The 17785-nt window shown below is 44.4% G+C and overlaps 1 protein-coding gene across 2 annotated transcripts in view; it reads right to left on the bottom strand.

The window, feature by feature from the left end:
• The window catches only part of MTMR3 (myotubularin related protein 3), a 63139-nt gene that overhangs the window by 33928 nt on the left and 11426 nt on the right, over positions 1 to 17785 (bottom strand). For both annotated transcript variants that reach the window (XM_077297027.1, XM_077297037.1), the window contains exons 2-4: positions 5279 to 5336; positions 826 to 911; positions 658 to 747 (exon numbers count right to left, since the gene is read on the bottom strand). In XM_077297027.1, the coding sequence (XP_077153142.1) occupies positions 658 to 747; positions 826 to 840 (105 nt within the window). In that variant the 5' untranslated portion in view covers positions 841 to 911; positions 5279 to 5336. The remainder of the gene's footprint in view (positions 1 to 657; positions 748 to 825; positions 912 to 5278; positions 5337 to 17785) is intronic.

Genomic DNA, 17785 nt, shown 5'->3' with positions numbered 1-17785 from the left:
AATGCACTCCTGTTTATGCTCCAGCATCATTGTGCCTCTGGGCCACAATAGGTGATCTCCGATTATGCAAGTATTAGCAGAGAAGAACCGATGCACTGATGCTGGCTGAATATGGACCTAACTGCACTCCATCCAGCTACAGAGAGGTGCTTTCCAAGTTTGTAAATATGGCTTTATGCCTCACTGTATAACCTATACAATGTACACAAAAAAAAAAAAAAAAAAAAAAGTGTCACAGAAAGACGTAGTTAAACAGGAATTCTCAGAGCCCACGACAGCACAAGATATATAAGCTGTCATGGAAAATAGACTTTAATAGCAAGTAAATTGCTATGGTTTGTTTTTGGTTCCAAAATTAATGTTTTAGAGTCCTCTGGGGTTGATAACCGATTGCAAGCTTTCAAGACTAATCAGGTCTCAGGCGTAGATGGCATCCTATGCCTGATGGACATCCGAGTAGTCACAAAAGCTTGCAAATTTGTTACCAGCGATTGTTTTAGGAGCATGTTCGCTCATCAACTTTTTTTATGGCTAGTAATCTACCACTGACGACTCGTTACCAGCACTTTTCAGTCGTACCCATTACCAAATATTAGACTAACCATTTAAGATTTCTAAATTACCACCATTGAATGTGACCATTTAGGACATCCTTACCTGAAGGTTTTCATCTTCCCGGATCAGCTGCTTGCGAGGAAAAATCTGATATGCTTGGATACACTCCAGGCTGCTCTGACTTTCTTCATCCTAAGGAGGCACAGAGTGCGACTTTTCTATATGTACATCTATTCATATTACAGAAGACAAACAGGTCTCATTTCTTACCATTTTTTCTCCCATCAGAAACAGTTATCAGAGGTGATTGTTGATGACTGCTCTTCGCTGAGGCCTCTCCACCAAACAGAACTATCCTAAGTGTAAAAAAAAAATAAAGTTGTAATACACATCAATGCAGCACAGCACCATCCTAAAAACAAAAAAGCTTAAGGGGGACATACCATAAACATTTATATTATGTCTTGTGGATGGTTGATAACTGTACAATCATTAACTGTCTAATTGCTGAGTCCCAAACCAACTAAAAATTAGCAGCTCAAAGACACATGAATGAAGTTGTAGACTGGAACCACAACTCCAAGACAGTTATTGGAGCAAAATAGTATTTACAAAAAAAAAAAAAAAACCACACACAACACACCCCAAAAACTTCTGCACCTAATCAAAAAGTCAATTGAATTTCTACAAAAGTGATCTGCAACTTGTGAGCCTCCGGCTGTCATGAAAACTAGACAGCCCCTGCTCTACAGGATATATTGCAATAACCCCCATCATACTTGCATCATCACCAAGTTGCACAAAGGATTTCCCTGAAATATAAAGGCTTTTCAAAACATACAGCAAGTCTACTGTGAAAATATGACCACAAAATATCCTAGAGAAAAATGGCAAACAAACACCGCTGGGAATTAGGTGGTGTTCAGTTACTGGAACTCCTGCAAAAAAAACTGGATCATAATAAACCTGGCAGGTCCAGATTATCTACAACAGGCCGCTTTGTTTAGATATAAAATATAAAAGCTGCGAGTTTCTATGTAAAACTGACATGTCGCAGTTATGAGCTTGGCCCAACTAAAGGTTGTCCAGCAAAAAAGTTTTTGCTTTGTTCCCACCGCTAGACCACTTCAGGAATCCAATTTTTCTTTTTTGACAGCAGTTAACATTTTTGTGCAGCCACAATAAAGATCCCAATAGATCTGCAACTGTTAAAATACCATGTTTATGTAAGGGGGGGGGGGGGGGGGAAGGGGCCGTGGAACTTCTCAAGAACAAGCAGAACTTTTGCTCCAATAAAAGAGTAAAACAACATGGCTCCATAAATGTTAACACCCTCTGATAATTGGGGATGTGATCATGATCAGAATTAGCCACATTAAAATACAGGCCAAATAGTCAGAACACAGCTGCCATACGCCAAGTAATTTAGATTAACCCCATATAACATTTATTTTTCCTGACATTTTTACATGCATTTTACAGCAAAAGCCATGGTCTAAACAGCTTAAGGTACCGTCACATTAAAGGTACCGTCACACTAGGCGATATCGCCAGCGATCCGTGACGTTGCAGCGACCTGGATAGCGATATCGCTGTATTTGACACGCAGCAGCGATCTGGATCCCGCTGTGAAATTGCTGGTCGCTGCTAGAAGGTCTGCACTTTATTTGGTCGCTAGGTCGCCGTGTATCGCCGTGTTTGACAGCAAAAGCAAGGATACCAGCGATATTTTACACTGGTAACCAGGGTAAACATCGGGTTACTAAGCGCAGGGCCGCGCTTAGTAACCCGATGTTTACCCTGGTTACCAGCGTAAAAGTTAAAAAAACAAACAGCACATACTCACCAGCGCGTCCCCCAGCCTCTGCTTCCTGACACTGACTGAGCGCCGGCCCTAAACTGAAAGTGAAAGCACAGCGGTGACGTCACCGCTGTGCTGTTAGGGCCGGAGCTCAGTCAGTGTCAGGAAGCAGAGGCTGGGGGACGCGCAGGTGAGCATGTGCTGTTTGTTTTTTTAACTTTTACGCTGGTAACCAGGGTAAACATCGGGTTACTAAGCGCGGCCCTGCGCTTAGCAACCCGATGCTTACCCTGGTTACCCGGGGACCTCGGCATCGTTGGTCGCTGGAGAGCGGTCTGTGTGACAGCTCCCCAGCGACCAAACAGCGACGCTGCAGCGATCGGCATCGCTGTCGCTATCGCTGCAGCGTCGCTTAATGTGACGGTACCTTAAGCGACGCTGCAGCGATAGCGACAACGATGTCGATCGCTGCAGCGTCGCTGTTTGATCGCTGGAGAGCTGTCACACAGACCGCTCTCCAGCGACCAACGATGCCGAGGTCCCCGGGTAACCAGGGTAAACATCGGGTTGCTAAGCGCAGGGCCGCGCTTAGTAACCCGATGTTTACCCTGGTTACCAGCGTAAAAGTAAAAAAAACAAACAGTACATGCTCACCTGCGCGTCTCCCAGCGTCTGCTTCCTGACACTGACTGAGCTCCGGCCCTAACAGCACAGCGGTGACGTCACCGCTGTGCTTTCACTTTCACTTTAGGGCCGGATCTCAGTCAGAGCAGGAAGCAGACGCTGGGAGACGCGCAGGTGAGCATGTACTGTTTGTTTTTTTTACTTTTACGCTGGTAACCAGGGTAAACATCGGGTTACTAAGCGCGGCCCTGCGCTTAGTAACCCGATGTTTACCCTGGTTACCAGTGTAAAACATCGCTGGTATCGTTGCTTTTGGTGTCAAACACAACGATACACGGCGATCGGACGACCAAATAAAGTTCTGGACTTTATTCAGCGACCAGCGACATCACAGCAGGATCCTGATCGCTGCTGCGTGTCAAACTAAACGATATCGCTAGCGAGGACGCTGCAACGTCACGGATCGCTAGCGATATCGTTTAGTGTGACGGTACCTTTACAGCACAGATCGCATTGTTGAAAGTTGTCAGAAAGTTTAAAAAAAAAAAAAAAGAAAAAAAAGAAAAAATCCCAAAGCATAAGATACATAGAACACTGGCACTGAAATGACTTAAGTTTGGCACAATGACATTACCTAGAACTAGACTCCCTCAAACACCGATGTAGAAAAGCGGAAAATTGGCCCGGAAGGCTGCCAAGACCCCCACAGCAACATTCAAGAAGCTGCATCAATTTCCACCATTTGAGGAGACCAATATAGTTAAGACAATATTTAGTGGCCCTGTTATACACTGCTATATAATTAAAAAAAAAAAAAAAAAAAAAAGGGGGAACACTAAAATCCCACTGAATGAAACATTCCAGTTGTAAATTATTCATTACATAGTGGAATGTGTTGAGAACAATAACACCTAAAAATGATCAATGTTAATCACAACCAATATCCCACGGAGGTCTGGAGTTGGAATGATACTCAAAATCAAAGTGAAAAATGAAGTTACAGGCTGATCCAGCTTCAGTGGAAAGGCCTCAAGACAAGGAAATGCTCAGTGTGTGGCCTCCACGTGCCTGTATGACCTCCCTACAACGCCTGGACATGCTCCTGATGGGGCGGCGGATGGTCTCCTGAGGGATCTCCTCCCAGGCATGAACTAAAGCATCCAACTCCTGGACAGTGTGGTGCAATGTGACGTTGGTGGATGGTGCGAGACATGATGTCCCAGATGTGTTCAATCGGATTCAGGTCTGGGAAACAGGCGAGCCAGGCCATCGCTTTAATGCCTTCATCTTGCAGGAACTGCTGACACTCCAGCCACATGAGGTCTGGCATTGTCCTGCATTAGGAGGAACCCAGGGCCAACTGCACCAGCATATGGTCTCACAAGGGGTCTGAGGAGCTCATCTCGGTACATAATGGCAGTCAGGCTACCTTTGGCGACCACATGGAGGGCTGTGCGGCCCTCCAAAGAAATTCCACCTCACACCATTACTGACCCACTACCAAACTAGTCATGCTGAAGGACGTTGAGGCAGCAGATCACTCTCCACAGCGTCTTCAGACTGTTAAATGTGCTCAGTGTGAACTTGCTTTCATCTATGAAGATCACAGTGTGCCTGGCGAATTTGCCAATCCTGGTGTTCTGTGCCAAGCGTCCTGCATGGTGTTGGGCTGTGAGCACACACCCCCATCTGTGGACGTCGGGCACTCAGACCATCCTCATGGAGTCTGTTTATAACCCCTTTGTGCAGACACATGCATGCACATTTGTGGCCTGATGGAGGTCATTTTGCAAGGCTCTGGCAGTGCTCCTCCTGTTCCGCCTTGCACAAAGGCTGAGGTAGCGGTCCTGCTGCTGGGTTGTTGCCCTCCTACGGCCCCCTCCATGTCTCCTGGTAGAGCCTCCAGCCTCTGGACACTACGCTGACAGACAGCAAACCTTCTTACCTCAGCCAGAAAGCATTGGTACTGAGATGTGGTCCCCACTCCTTTGAGTGTGTCTTGATAATCGCCAATAATTTCCATCTGTTGTCTATTCCATTTGCACAACAGCATGTGAAACTGATTTTAAACACTGTTGCTTCCTAAGTGGACAGTATGATTTCACAGAAGTTTGATTTAAGTTTTTTTGTAGCAGTGCATATTTAGCTTTGGGGTCTGTAGCCCCTTGTTACCCCACTTCCAAACAGTTATTCTGCTTCTTCTTGCTTTGATCTCCTTTGATAGGTAGAAACAGATCTTTAGCTCAGCTCTACGACAGGCAATTCAATACATTTAAATATATTTTGAAGGCCACTTACCTGCAAAAGCCACCGTCTGTATGGAAACAATTTCCTTTAATACATAGTACCACACAACCTGTGAACAAAACATTACAGCATAAATTACATGCATTGCTACTCCTTTCCAAACATTGAAGCAAATAGATTCAGGAGTACTGGAGAAGCAGCAGCAAGATGACCATTACATGGGAGAACTGGATACAGAATAGTCGACTTTCCGCAACATGGTTCACAACCTTGACAAATCAGTTGCATGAGGGAAAAGAAACTAAAATCTTAGCAGGAAAATATACTTTGTTACTCCGTTTATGAGCCACTTCTTCCTCCCTAAACTCCTCATTTACTGTGGTGGGGGAGGGGTTTATGAAAGCTCAAGTCTGTCTTGCTCAAGGATCCAACTTTCAGCACAGTGAGGTGTCAGGTTACAGAAGTTAATTATGAAGAGGACTAGAGGGAAGCAGAGCGAAAACAGATTGTACCGATTCCCGCTAGCTTATTCTGGAGCTGGATTCACAGCTACAGCTCAGTATGGCTTCTATGACTCCGCTGAAGAGAAAAAAAAACAAAAAAAAAAAAACACGCACAGCACTCGCACCATGCGAGTTCTGTCCGATTTTTACGCACCGGTGTCCTTTGAAAAGTTGGCAATTCAGCGCGGTGTACAGTAAAATCACACTGACAGGTTAGATTAGATCTATACACATAGAATGTGTATATACATATATATGTCAGTGAGACATCTATATATGTATATTTATATTTAATGCAGCGCTAGATAGAGCAAAAGCCGGCAATTGAATTAGCGGCTTTTATGCTCTTTCACAAACCCGACAGGATATGAGACATGGTTTACATACAGTAAACCATCTCATGTCTTTTTTGCATATTCCACACTTCTAATGTTAGTAGTGTGTATGTGCAAAATGTGGCCGCTGTAGCTGCTAAAATAAAGGGCTGCAAAAAATTGGCGTGGGCTCCCGCGCAATTTTCTCCGCCAGAGTGGTAAAGCCAGTGACTGAGGGCAGATATTAATAGCCTAGAGAGGGTCCATGGTTATTGGCCCCCCTGGCTACAAACATCTGCCCCCAGCCACCCCAGGAAAGGCACATCTAGAAGATGCGCCTATTCTGGCACTTGGCCACTCTCCTGTAGCGGTGGGATATGGTGTAATGAAGGGTTAATGTCACCTTGCTATTGTAAGGTGACATTAAGCCAGATTAATAATGGAGAGGCGTCAATTATGACACCTATCCATTATTAATCCAATTGTATGAAAGGGTTAAAAAAAACACATTATAAAGTATTTTAATGAAATAAACACACAGGATGTTGTAATATTTTATTGCTCTCAATCCACCTGAAGACCCTCGCTTGGAAAAATAAACCAACAATATACATACCTTCAGATGATCTGTGACGTCCCACGATGTAAATCCATCTGAAGGGGTTAAAATATTTTACAGGCAGGAGCTCTGCTATAATGCAGCTGTGCTGGTGCCTGTAAACCCCGGGGAATGAAGGTAATGTAGTTACCTTCAGTCGCGGTGAGGCGCCCCCTGCTGGATGTCCTCATGACGTCGAGCGTGGGAAAAAGTTCCCAGGCTGCAGTTCATAAGGACATCCAGCAGAGGGCGCATCACCGCGACTGAAGGTAACTATAGGTCATTGACCTACATTACCTTCATTCCCTGGGTTTTACAGGCACGAGCACAGCTGCATTATAGCAGAGCTCCTGCCTGTAAAATATTTTAACCCCTTCAGATGGATTTACATCGTGGGACGTCACAGATCTACGGAAGGTATGTATATAGTTGGTTTATTATTTTTCCAAGCGAGGGTCTTCAGGTGGATTGAGAGCAATAAAATATTACAACAACCTGTGTTTATTTCATTAAAATACTTTAATAATGTGTTTTTTTTTAACCCTTTCATACAATTGGATTAATAATGGATAGGTGTCATAATTGACGCCTCTCCATTATTAATCTGGCTTAATGTCACCTTACAATAGCAAGGTGACATTAACCCTTCATTACCCCATATCCCACCGCTACACGGGAGTGGGAAGAGTGTGGCCAAGTGCCAGAATAGGCGCATCTTCCAGATGTGCCTTTTCTGGGGTGGCTGGGGGCAGATGTTTGTAGCCAGGGGGGCCAATAACCATGGACCCTCTCTAGGCTATTAATATCTGCCCTCAGTCACTGGCTTTACCACTCTGGCAAAGAAAATTGCGCGGGAGCCCACGCCAATTTTTTCCGCCATTTAACCCTTTATTTTAGCAGCTACAGCGGCCAAATTTTGCACATACACACTACTAACATTAGAAGTGTGGAATATGAAAAAAAAAAAAAAAAAAAAAAAAAAAAAAAGGAGACATGAGATGGTTTACTGTCTGTAAACCATGTCTCACATCCTGTCGGGTTTGTGAAGGAGAGAGCAAAAGCCGGCAATTGAATTAGCGGCTTTTATGCTATCTAGCGCTGCATTAAATATAAATATACATATATAGGTGTCTCACTGATATATATGTATATATACACATTCTATGTGTATATATCTATTCTAACCTGTCAGTGTGATTTTACTGTACACAGCACTGATTTGCCGGCTTTTCAAAGGACACCGCTGCGTAAAAATCGGACAGCAATACAGATGTCATACGGATGTTGCGATATATATATATATATATTTTACAGTTAAAATTTCCCACATGTCTAAGTTTAAAAAAATTGTACTGATGTAAAGAAGTAGACCAGCAATTTCTCATTGTTCTAACAATTTATTTTTTTATTTTTCCTTTGGGGGGGGGGGGGAAACCACATTGTAAGAAGTGACTTGAGGGGCCAATATGACAAAATACCAAAAGAGACACCCCTCAAGGTGCTCAAAACCATTCAATAAGTTTAAGCCTCAAATGCTTCACATGAATTAATGGAATGTGGGGGGGGGGGGGGGGGAACAAAACAAAACACTTAGGGTATGTGTCCACGGTCAGTAAACGCTGCTTGTTTGACGCTGCGCAGAGCTGCAGCGTCAAACACACAGCGTCCAGATGTTCCAGCATAGTGGAGGGGATTTTATGAAATCCCGTGTCCACTATGCGTGGAAACACGCATCCGACTTCCCTGCAACTCCGGACATGCCGCGCGTCATTTCAGATCGCAGCATGTCCGTGCTACCTGCGGCGACGCTGCGTCGCCGCAAGTAATATCACAGGGCGCTATGCGAGGGTCCCGGATGTGTACAGTTAACACATCCGGCATCATCGTGTCCCAGAAAGGGGGCGGGGCTTAGCGCCAAGCGGCTTCGCCGCTCCGGCGATACCGCCGGCCATCCTGACCGTGGACACGTACCCTAACATTCACTTTTTTTCCCCCCACAAGGATAAGAGGGAGGTGTGTGGCAGGGCAAAATTTGTGCAATTTCTCCATAATACATCAATACCCCATATGTGGGGGAAAATGACTGTTTTGACGCATGGCAGAGCTCTGAAGAGAAGCGCCATTTGACTTGGTCAGCAAATTTTGCATTCAATTATCAGACGCCATGTCCTGTTTGGAAAGCCCATGATGTCCTTAAACACAGGAAAGCCCCCACCAGTGATACCATTTTGGAAACCAGATCCCCCTCAAGGAATTTATGAAGATGTATGGGGAGCACCTTAAACTTCTGTTTAACACCAGGAGATTTATAACTTACAGCCACTTAAAAAAAACAAACCACACAACCACTTTTGGAGCGCAAAGCTTAGAAGGGAAGACGCACCATATAGGAGTTCTGATTTTGTTGGAATGATTTGAGGGTGCCATGTCACATTGGTAGAACCCCTGAGGTGCCTGAACAAAACCCCCCCCATATATGACCTCATTTTACAAATACCTTTCAATGAATTCATATACAGGAGCAGTGATCATATGGACATCACAGGTGGGTCACAATTTACCATTGTGCAGTAAAAAAAAAAAAAAAAAAAAAGCAAACTGCTGTTGTAGCGCCCAGTACACGCTTCTGGAGACCTATAAAACTAGACGGGCTCTCATGGCTACAGAAATGCCAAATATGTGGGCGCTAGATGCGATTTAGGCACACTGGGGTGTTTGGAAGCGCAAAATTTGATGCATTTCTTTAGGCAGGCAAGGAGCTATAGCGCTTTTCCAGAGCCTTTGTACAAACAGTAATGTGGAAGCCCCCTATATTTCCGTTAACAGATGATAGACCTGAGTGGGGACTTGCAGCTTTTATTGTGAACATTTTGGATCACATTCACCCGGCGCTCTACGCTGAGCACTTTATGGTTTACATATCTAAATCTGAGTCACTCGATTCAGATGAAACCCGAGGGATCCGTTCACTTTAATGCAGCAGTTACTCTAGACTCAGTCTGGCTTCTTCAGCGGTGCACAAAACTGGTGGACCATGCTTTTATGTACACCTGAAAAGACGGACAAAGCCGGATCACTTGTCAGACGGCACCCACAGTGCCTTCATCTGTCTCATAGGGAATCTCCCGCCAAGAAGGGGGGGGGGGTCTGTCTAAATCATGCATTTCAGGTTTACATGGAAACCCCTGATGCAAGTGCTCAGCGTAGGATAAAATGTGAGCAGAGCCTTAATGTGATCTTTGGGAGGCAGAATGAACAAAACACAGGAGGTGGACAACTGGTTCCATTTTTTTTTTTATGACGTTCCTCATGCGGCATTTGTTTGGTTGCCGTCAGTTTTTGCATCAATATTTTGAGAGCCATTTATTTTCCATATTTTGGCTGACAGTCATGTGAGGGCTTGTTTTTTGTGGGAGGAGTTGACTTATTGGTACCATTTTCAGTCACATGACTGCTTTCAATTCTGATTTTGTGGGGTAGGCAGAACAAAAAAAAACAGCAATTCAGGAATTTTGCAGTTCTGCATGTGGTAAAATTGATAAGGCAGCTTTCTTCGGGTCAGTACGATTACACTGATCATTTATATCTTGGCGCTTTTACACATTAAAAAACTTCTATAGAAAATTTTTTGCAGTGCTTTATTCTGAGAGCTATAACTTAAGGATTATGCATTTTAAAACAAAAGGGTGGGCCATTTGTATTCAAGAGTCAAGCATGCCCTAGTATGGGGAGCATTAGAGCCGGCTGTTGGTTAGTGCCAGTGTGCGGTTACAACCCCGGCTTACCATGTGCTGACTGAATCCTCACCTGCCCAGGCTTCCAAAAGGAAAAAGGAAAAATCCTCCTGGTGGGAGGATTTTCTGTGCAGCACATATCAGGATCAGTATTCCATTAAGCTGAAGATTTCCCCCATATTTGCAGGTAAAGTGTTATTTCCCTACAAGAATGGTTCCATTTAAACCTGCCATGGATTATGAGGCATCGCAGTTCCACGGCTTATCTGCGATACCCCACACTACCCATGTGCCGGTATTCTACCATTATTGGAATAAAGCCTAGTATTTCTACTTCAGCTTCTGCAGTCATATTCCAGAACTTGAGTTTCAGGTTGAGTGGTCCTTTAAGTGTCCACATGAGAAAAGCTAAATAGTAAGCACAGAACAGACTTGCAGTAAAATGTTTCCAGACTGCTTAGTTCTATGAGCTTGCCATTACACAACCACATAAAATGGAAACATTTGTTCAGTAAAGGCCTTGGAGTTGCATGAAATGTTCATATATCACGCAAAGCATGTTCTGTACATGTCCTATAAATCAGACCCCGATGGAACAAGTCTTCTATAAATACCCTAATCCTCAGTCCCCTAATAAGACCATTCCTGCCAAAATATCAATATTGTTCAAGAATCTTACATCTTCTGGTTTGTGATGTAAAAACGGATTAGCCAGGACTGGAGGGGAGAAATATTTACTGGATTACGGTACATTTAATAGACTGGCGAGATATTGCCAGATTGTAGCCACATTGATCAGGTCACCATTTTAACCAAAGAATCCCAGTAATGCGGATGTGTCTAAACTGATGACGTATCTGCTCACCCCCAAAAATGTAGATCGTAACAATGATTTATCTAACATTACATTTAAAAGGGAATCTGTCAGCAGGATTTCACACCCCAGACTAATTTTATGTTCATGAAGACTTGTCAAAGACAAGTCCACCAATACCCTTTACTTGGCCAGCCAATTGCTCCTAAGAAAGCAACACTTCTGTAAATGAGGCTGAGGAACTATTTGCAAACCCAAAGCCTTGGTTACCCCAGCTCCAGTCTTCACCCAGCACGGCCTCCTCCTTTTTCACTGAGCCTCTGCTGTGTGACTTCACGCAAGAAAGGGTCATCACTCATGCAGGAGAAGGTAGCATTAAAGGGAACGAGAACTGGAATGACAGACGATGTCAAACGATCTCAAACCAAAGGACAGAGGTGCTCTACGAACAATGTGGAGAGACAGTGCATGGACCTACAATCACTAGTAAACTGGATCTATAACAATCTAAACTATAAGGCTACTTTCACACTAGCGTTAACTGTATTACGTCTCAAAACGTCTTTTTCGAAAAAACGCATCCAGCAAAAGTTGTAGCTGGATGCGTTTTTTCCCCATAGATTTGTATTGGCGACGTATTGCGACGTATTGACATACGTCGTGTACGTTTTACGACGGATGCGTCGAAATTTGGCGACACGTCGTCTCAAAAAAACGTTGATTGTAACGTTTGTCTCCGCCTAAAAAACGTGTCGCGACGCATCCTGCGGCATACGTCGTTGGCTGCAATGGAAGCCTATGAGCGACGGATGCGTCGGGACACGTCGTACGACGCAATACAGCGCTGCAATACGTTGTTTTTTTTTTTTTACACTGAGCATGCTCAGAAGCAGAATTTTGTTGCCAATTGGCCAGACACCCCCAAATCTATATAAACCTGGCCTGGGCCTTCAACCCCACATATGCCTGCAAGACCCAGAGAGGAGAAGACTGCCAGCCACAGGAGCCAGCCACAGGACTCCAGCCACCATAGAGCCAGTGTGAGTATTGCAATTTTTGTGTGCATCTGTGTGCCTGTGCATTTCTGTGTGTATGAGGTACTACTGACTACAGCAAGAGCTTAAAACCTGAAGAGAACCTGAGGCCTGCCATCGTCCTGCACCAGCCAGTGCAATGCTAGAGTCCAGATCCACCATGATGCCAGCCACTGTGAAGACCTGCAGCTCCAGCCAAAGGATTGTCAGGTGTGCGTGTGTGTGTGTGTGTGCGTGCGTGCGTGTCTTCTGATTGGGTTCACCTTTCTGCCTTTGTTGTACATATGTGTATTTGCATAAAGCTATGTGCGTGCATGTGTGTGTATTTTTGTACGGCTGTGTGCTTTTGTATCATGTGCCTGCACCTTATTATGCCTTTGCCAATCTTATGCCTGTTCATGTGGGAGGGTATGTGTCAATGTTCAGGATTGCATCAGGATTTGGTCAGGATTTTCCATCAGTATTTGTACGCCAAAATCAGGAGTGGGTGATAAAAGCAAAAGTGTGCCTGTTTTCCTATTATACTTTCCCTCTTGTTACACTCCTGGTTTTGGCTTACAAATACTGATGGAAAATCATGACCAAATCCTGATGCGATCCGGAATGTGGACACATACCATGCATGTTTGTGTGCGTCTTGTTGATTGCATGTGCATTTGTCCATGCTTTAATTGGTTAATTGCCTTTTTCTGATGTATTGACTGTATAGTGGTCTGTGCAGCTTGTGGTTTGAATGTGTGAGTGTGGTGTTTTTTTTCTATTTAAAAGTGTTGATTTTATTTTACTGTTAAAACCATTCGCAGTTGATGTACTTGTATTTAAAATAAAGAGCATGTCAGCTCCTAATTGTGATTTAAAAAAAAAAAAAAGAGAAAAAAAGAATATAATAAAATGTTTGTTAAAAAAATGTCCGTAGTATCATTTCATAAAGGTAAATTTAAAACTTTAAAACTGGTGTATGTACCAATGGTTACACATACAATACAGAGTTGGTTGAGGGCTTATTTTTTAATAAAGGTTATACTGTAAAGGTTTTTTTTTAGGGGGGAGGTGATTTTTTAAAATAAAATGTGGCAAATATATTTTTGCATGGTGGGTTAACATTTCAAAGTGTTATTTTTTGGGACATGGAAATGAATGCTATAACGTGCAACTTTTTTATTGTCTGCCATGTAATAATATAACATTAAAAATGACCAATGACAGAAAAAAAAAAAAAAAAAAAAAAAAAAAGAGGCTTACCGCAGGGTCACCATCAGCCGCTCCGCCGATGTGATGGCAAGCCTCATCCTTGTGTCCTGTCTTCGGATGACATCCTCCATTTTTACAAGCAAAAAATCAAAATGTTCCATCCTCATCCGCACGTAGTTGTGGAATTTGTGTGGATGTGCCGCAACTCCAGGTACAGAGTGGACTGGACACCCCGGGTCATCCGTAGTTCATTAATCGGATGAATCCACAGTCGTCTCCGTTGCTGCAGAAGCATCCTACGCCTTTCCGCTGCCGCCTCCTTCTCCCGCACTATGATATCCAGGCGATTAGTCTCAAATATAACGTCAGTAACCAAACTCGCAATCCTCCCAAGAACACCTTCCATCGCTGCCACAAAACTAAAACCCTCAAAGATGGGCTGTAAAAACAGTAACTATATAGTTTTTCAAATTTTCCAGTAGCCAATCAAATTTGGGAGCCTCCCATTTTAAAAACGGATGCGTCGGAAAAACGGATACAACGGATGATAAAACGTATGCAACGCATCCAGTATTTTCGACGGAAACGTTTAGCGGATTTGCGACGGATCCGTCGAAATGCTGGATGCGTGGCATATGTTTGTCACCGTTTTTCACGCATCCGTTTTTTCGGCAAAAAAACGGATTTGCGACGTAATGCAGTTAACGCTAGTGTGAAAGTAGCCTAACAGTTAACTGTCCTTTCCAAAATCACAACAAGTTAAGCCTTGCCAATGGTTAGTTTGAGAAAATTTAGCTCACATGCAAGTGAGAAGCCCGGAGCACCAAAAGCTGTTTCCATGTCTGGAACAACCACCCTTCCATTGATACTTTAGCTGGCCATTTTAATCGCCCTATCAATTCACAGTGCTGTTCTGAGCATGCTCCCAGAATCTACACAACGCTTTGACCACCATTTCTAGATTAAGAACCTTCTTTTTGTCAAACCATCAGGCAATTTATTTACTGTATTTTTTAAAGATACAGCTCTTAGATCCTGTTCAAACACAATTGGTCTATCCGTGTACTGTACATTCAGAAGTCACGTGCACAGATCTGCAAGGACAAAAACACGCAATGATTTAGTGTTGTAATGAATATCAGTATTGCATCCATGTGCCATCCATTTAGTAAACTTTGGACAGAAGTTGCCTTTGTGCAAGGACTGGTGCCTACTATGATAGGGATTTGGGAAAGGTCAGACTCCTTTAAAATGTAGTTACCCTTTAAACATTACTTGAAATGGTCTAACGCTTTATAAATGATGCAATGTGGCCAAACCTGAGTATTAGAAGAATATGGGAGACAGGGAGAGCTCAGAGACAAGGCAAGCTTTGTAGGCAATAAATGCCTGTTCCACATTCAGAAAGCAGAACTGTCAGATTTCATTACAGCTCGAGTTACATACTTTTACTAGCAAGAAGACAAACACTTGGTGGAGTCTGAAATAACCAATAGGATCCTGTGGAAATACTGAGTCCTTTGCCCAAACAATGAGAACTGAGGGTCCTGAGCTGCAAAGGGGCAATTACTTAGAAATGTCATTCATGAGAATTCCCTGGAACCTCCTTCTATAGCTGGTGTCAGGAGCTCTGCCAGGGAATAATGAGAGGAAGCCACAATTGCCAGAGGCAGAAAGGACAGTCGGATTGTCACATGTCCGTTGCTATATTTTAGGTACCCGATGCCAAGTACCAGAAGGCCTCTACCAACATTATGATCAGCAAAGGTTAGGAAGAATAGCAGGACAAGTCTTAATAGGGGTTTATACCACTGAAATGGAGGACATATCCTTGGGGTTGGTTAGCAATTTTACATTTGTGGTTAACCGTCAGACCACCACCAAAAGAATAAAGGCCCCGTCACACTTAGCGACGCTGCAGCGATACAGACAACGATGCCGATCGCTGCAGCGTCGCTGATTAGTTGCTGTGTGGTCGCTGGAGAGCTGTCACACAGACAGCTCTCCAGCGACCAACAATGCCGAGGTCCCCGGGTAACCAGGGTAAACATCGGGTTGCTAAGCGCAGGGCCGCGCTTAGTAACCCGATGTTTACCCTGGTTACCAGTGTAAAATGTAAAAAACCAAACAGTACATACTCACCTTCGTGTCCCTCGGCGTCCGCTTCCTGCACTGACTGAGCGCCGGCCCTAACAGCAGAGCGGTGACGTCACCGCTGTGCTTTCACTTTACGGCCGGCAGTCAGTCAGTGCGGGAAGCAGACGGCAAGGGACCTGACGGACACCGGAATGTGAGTATGTAGTTGTTTTTTTTTTTACATTTACGATGGTAACCAGGGTAAACATCGGGTTACTAAGTGCGGCCCTGCGCTTAGTAACCCGATGTTTACCCTGGTTACCAGTGAAGACATCGCTGAATCCGTGTCACACACACCGATTCAGCGATGTCAGTGGGACCTCAACGATCAAAAAAAAGGTCCAGGCCATTCCGACACGACCAGCGATCTCACAGCAGGGGCCTGGTCGCTGCTACGTGTCAAACATAGCAAGATCGCTACTGAGGTCGCTGTTGCGTCACAAAACTTGTGACTCAGCAGCGATCTCGCTAGCGACCTCGCTTAGTGCGACGGTGGCTTAAAAGCTTATTTGCACAGACTTCACACTAGCGTTTGTGTACGCAGCATAGAACAGGGTACTTCTTACCTTCAGATCTGCAGCCGTCCTGTGTGGCGTTTTGACGTGCCCGCCGAACGTCAGCCCTGAAAAATCTGGCAAAGATCTGCATGGAGGAGCAAGCCAAAGGCCCTGCTGCAGTGTGCGCAAACTTGGCCAAGAACTACAGGAAACATTTGACCCATGTAATTACAAACAAAAAGTTCTATTTTTTATTTTTATCAAGTTATTTCATGCAGCAAAAGGCATAAAAAAAAAAAAATCCTACAATGCGATTTTGCTTTTATTTTTAGATTTTGTCTCAGTTCAAGTGTACCTAACAAAAAGACCTCTAAATTCTTTGTACATGGGAAAACCTATGTACTGTAAAATGGTCCCAACACTTTCAAGGGCAACAGTTAAAAAAGGTTGGGGGGGGGGGGGGGGGGGGGAGAAAAAAAAAAACCCACCACCAGGTCCAATCTTCATAGGTCACTAATTTAACTATAACCCACAAGGTTGTGCATTTTGGAAATAGTCCTGGCCTTTTTTTAAAAGTTGTTATAGTGTCTGCCATTACTACCTCTTGTGGTTGGCATTTCACAGTCTGACTGCTCGAACTGTAAAGAACCCTTTCCCATTTAGCTGCCGAAATCACCTTCCTTTACCTGTAATGAGTGCCCCCTGGTCCTCAGTACAGTCTTTGGAAGGAATAATTCATGTGCAAGTCATTTGCACTGATCGCACATTTATTCATGTAAATGAGATCTCCTGTGATGCAGCTCTTTTCTAAGGGTACCGTCACACAGTGCAATTTTGATCGCTACGACGGCACGATCCGTGACGTCGCAGCGATCGTATGATTATCGCTCCAGCGTCGTAGACTGCGGTCACACGTTGCAATCACGGCGCTGGAGCGATGCCGAAGTCCCCGGGTAACCAGGGTAAACATCGGGTAACTAAGCGCAGGGCCACGCTTAGTAACCCGATGTTTACCGTGGTTACCAGCGTAAAAGTAAAAAAAACAAACCGTACATGCTCACCATCTGATGTCCGTCCGGCCCCTTGCCGTCCGCTTCCTGCTCTGACAGATCCGGCCGTACAGTGAGAGCAGAGTGCAGCGGTGACGTCACCGCTGTGATCTGCTCTCACTTTCCAGCCGGCAGACAGTCAGAGCGGGAAGCGGACGGCAAGGGACCTGACGGGCATCAGATGGTGAGCATGTACGGTTTGTTTTTTTTTTACGCTGGTAACCACGGTAAACATCGGGTTACTAAGCGCGGCCCTGCGCTTAGTTACCCGATGTTTACCCTGGTTACCAGCGAACGCATCGCTGGATCTCTGTCACACACAACGATCCAGCGATGTCAGCGGGTGATCAAGCGACGAAAGAAAGTTCCAAACGATCTGCTACGACGTACGATTCTCAGCAGGATCCCTGATCGCTGCTGCGTGTCAGACACTGCGATATCGTAACGATATCGCTAGAACGTCACGAATCGTACCGTCGTAGCGATCAAAATTGCACTGTGTGACGGTACCCTAAGCAAAGCAAGCCCATCCTCATGTGATAATCTAGTTGCTTTTCTTTGAACTGAACAAGTTATGAATAGCCTTTTTAAATTGGTGCCCAAAACTGGATCCCATATTCCAGGTGTGGCCTCCGTGATTTATAGAGGAGTAACCATTAGTGATGAGCGAGTATACTCGTTAACCGGG

This window comes from Ranitomeya variabilis, chromosome 1, assembly GCF_051348905.1.
Source record: "Ranitomeya variabilis isolate aRanVar5 chromosome 1, aRanVar5.hap1, whole genome shotgun sequence".
NCBI lineage: Eukaryota > Metazoa > Chordata > Amphibia > Anura > Dendrobatidae > Ranitomeya > Ranitomeya variabilis.
The sequence above is the reverse complement of the archived record's forward strand: the minus strand, read 5'-3'. Positions and strand labels throughout refer to the sequence as shown.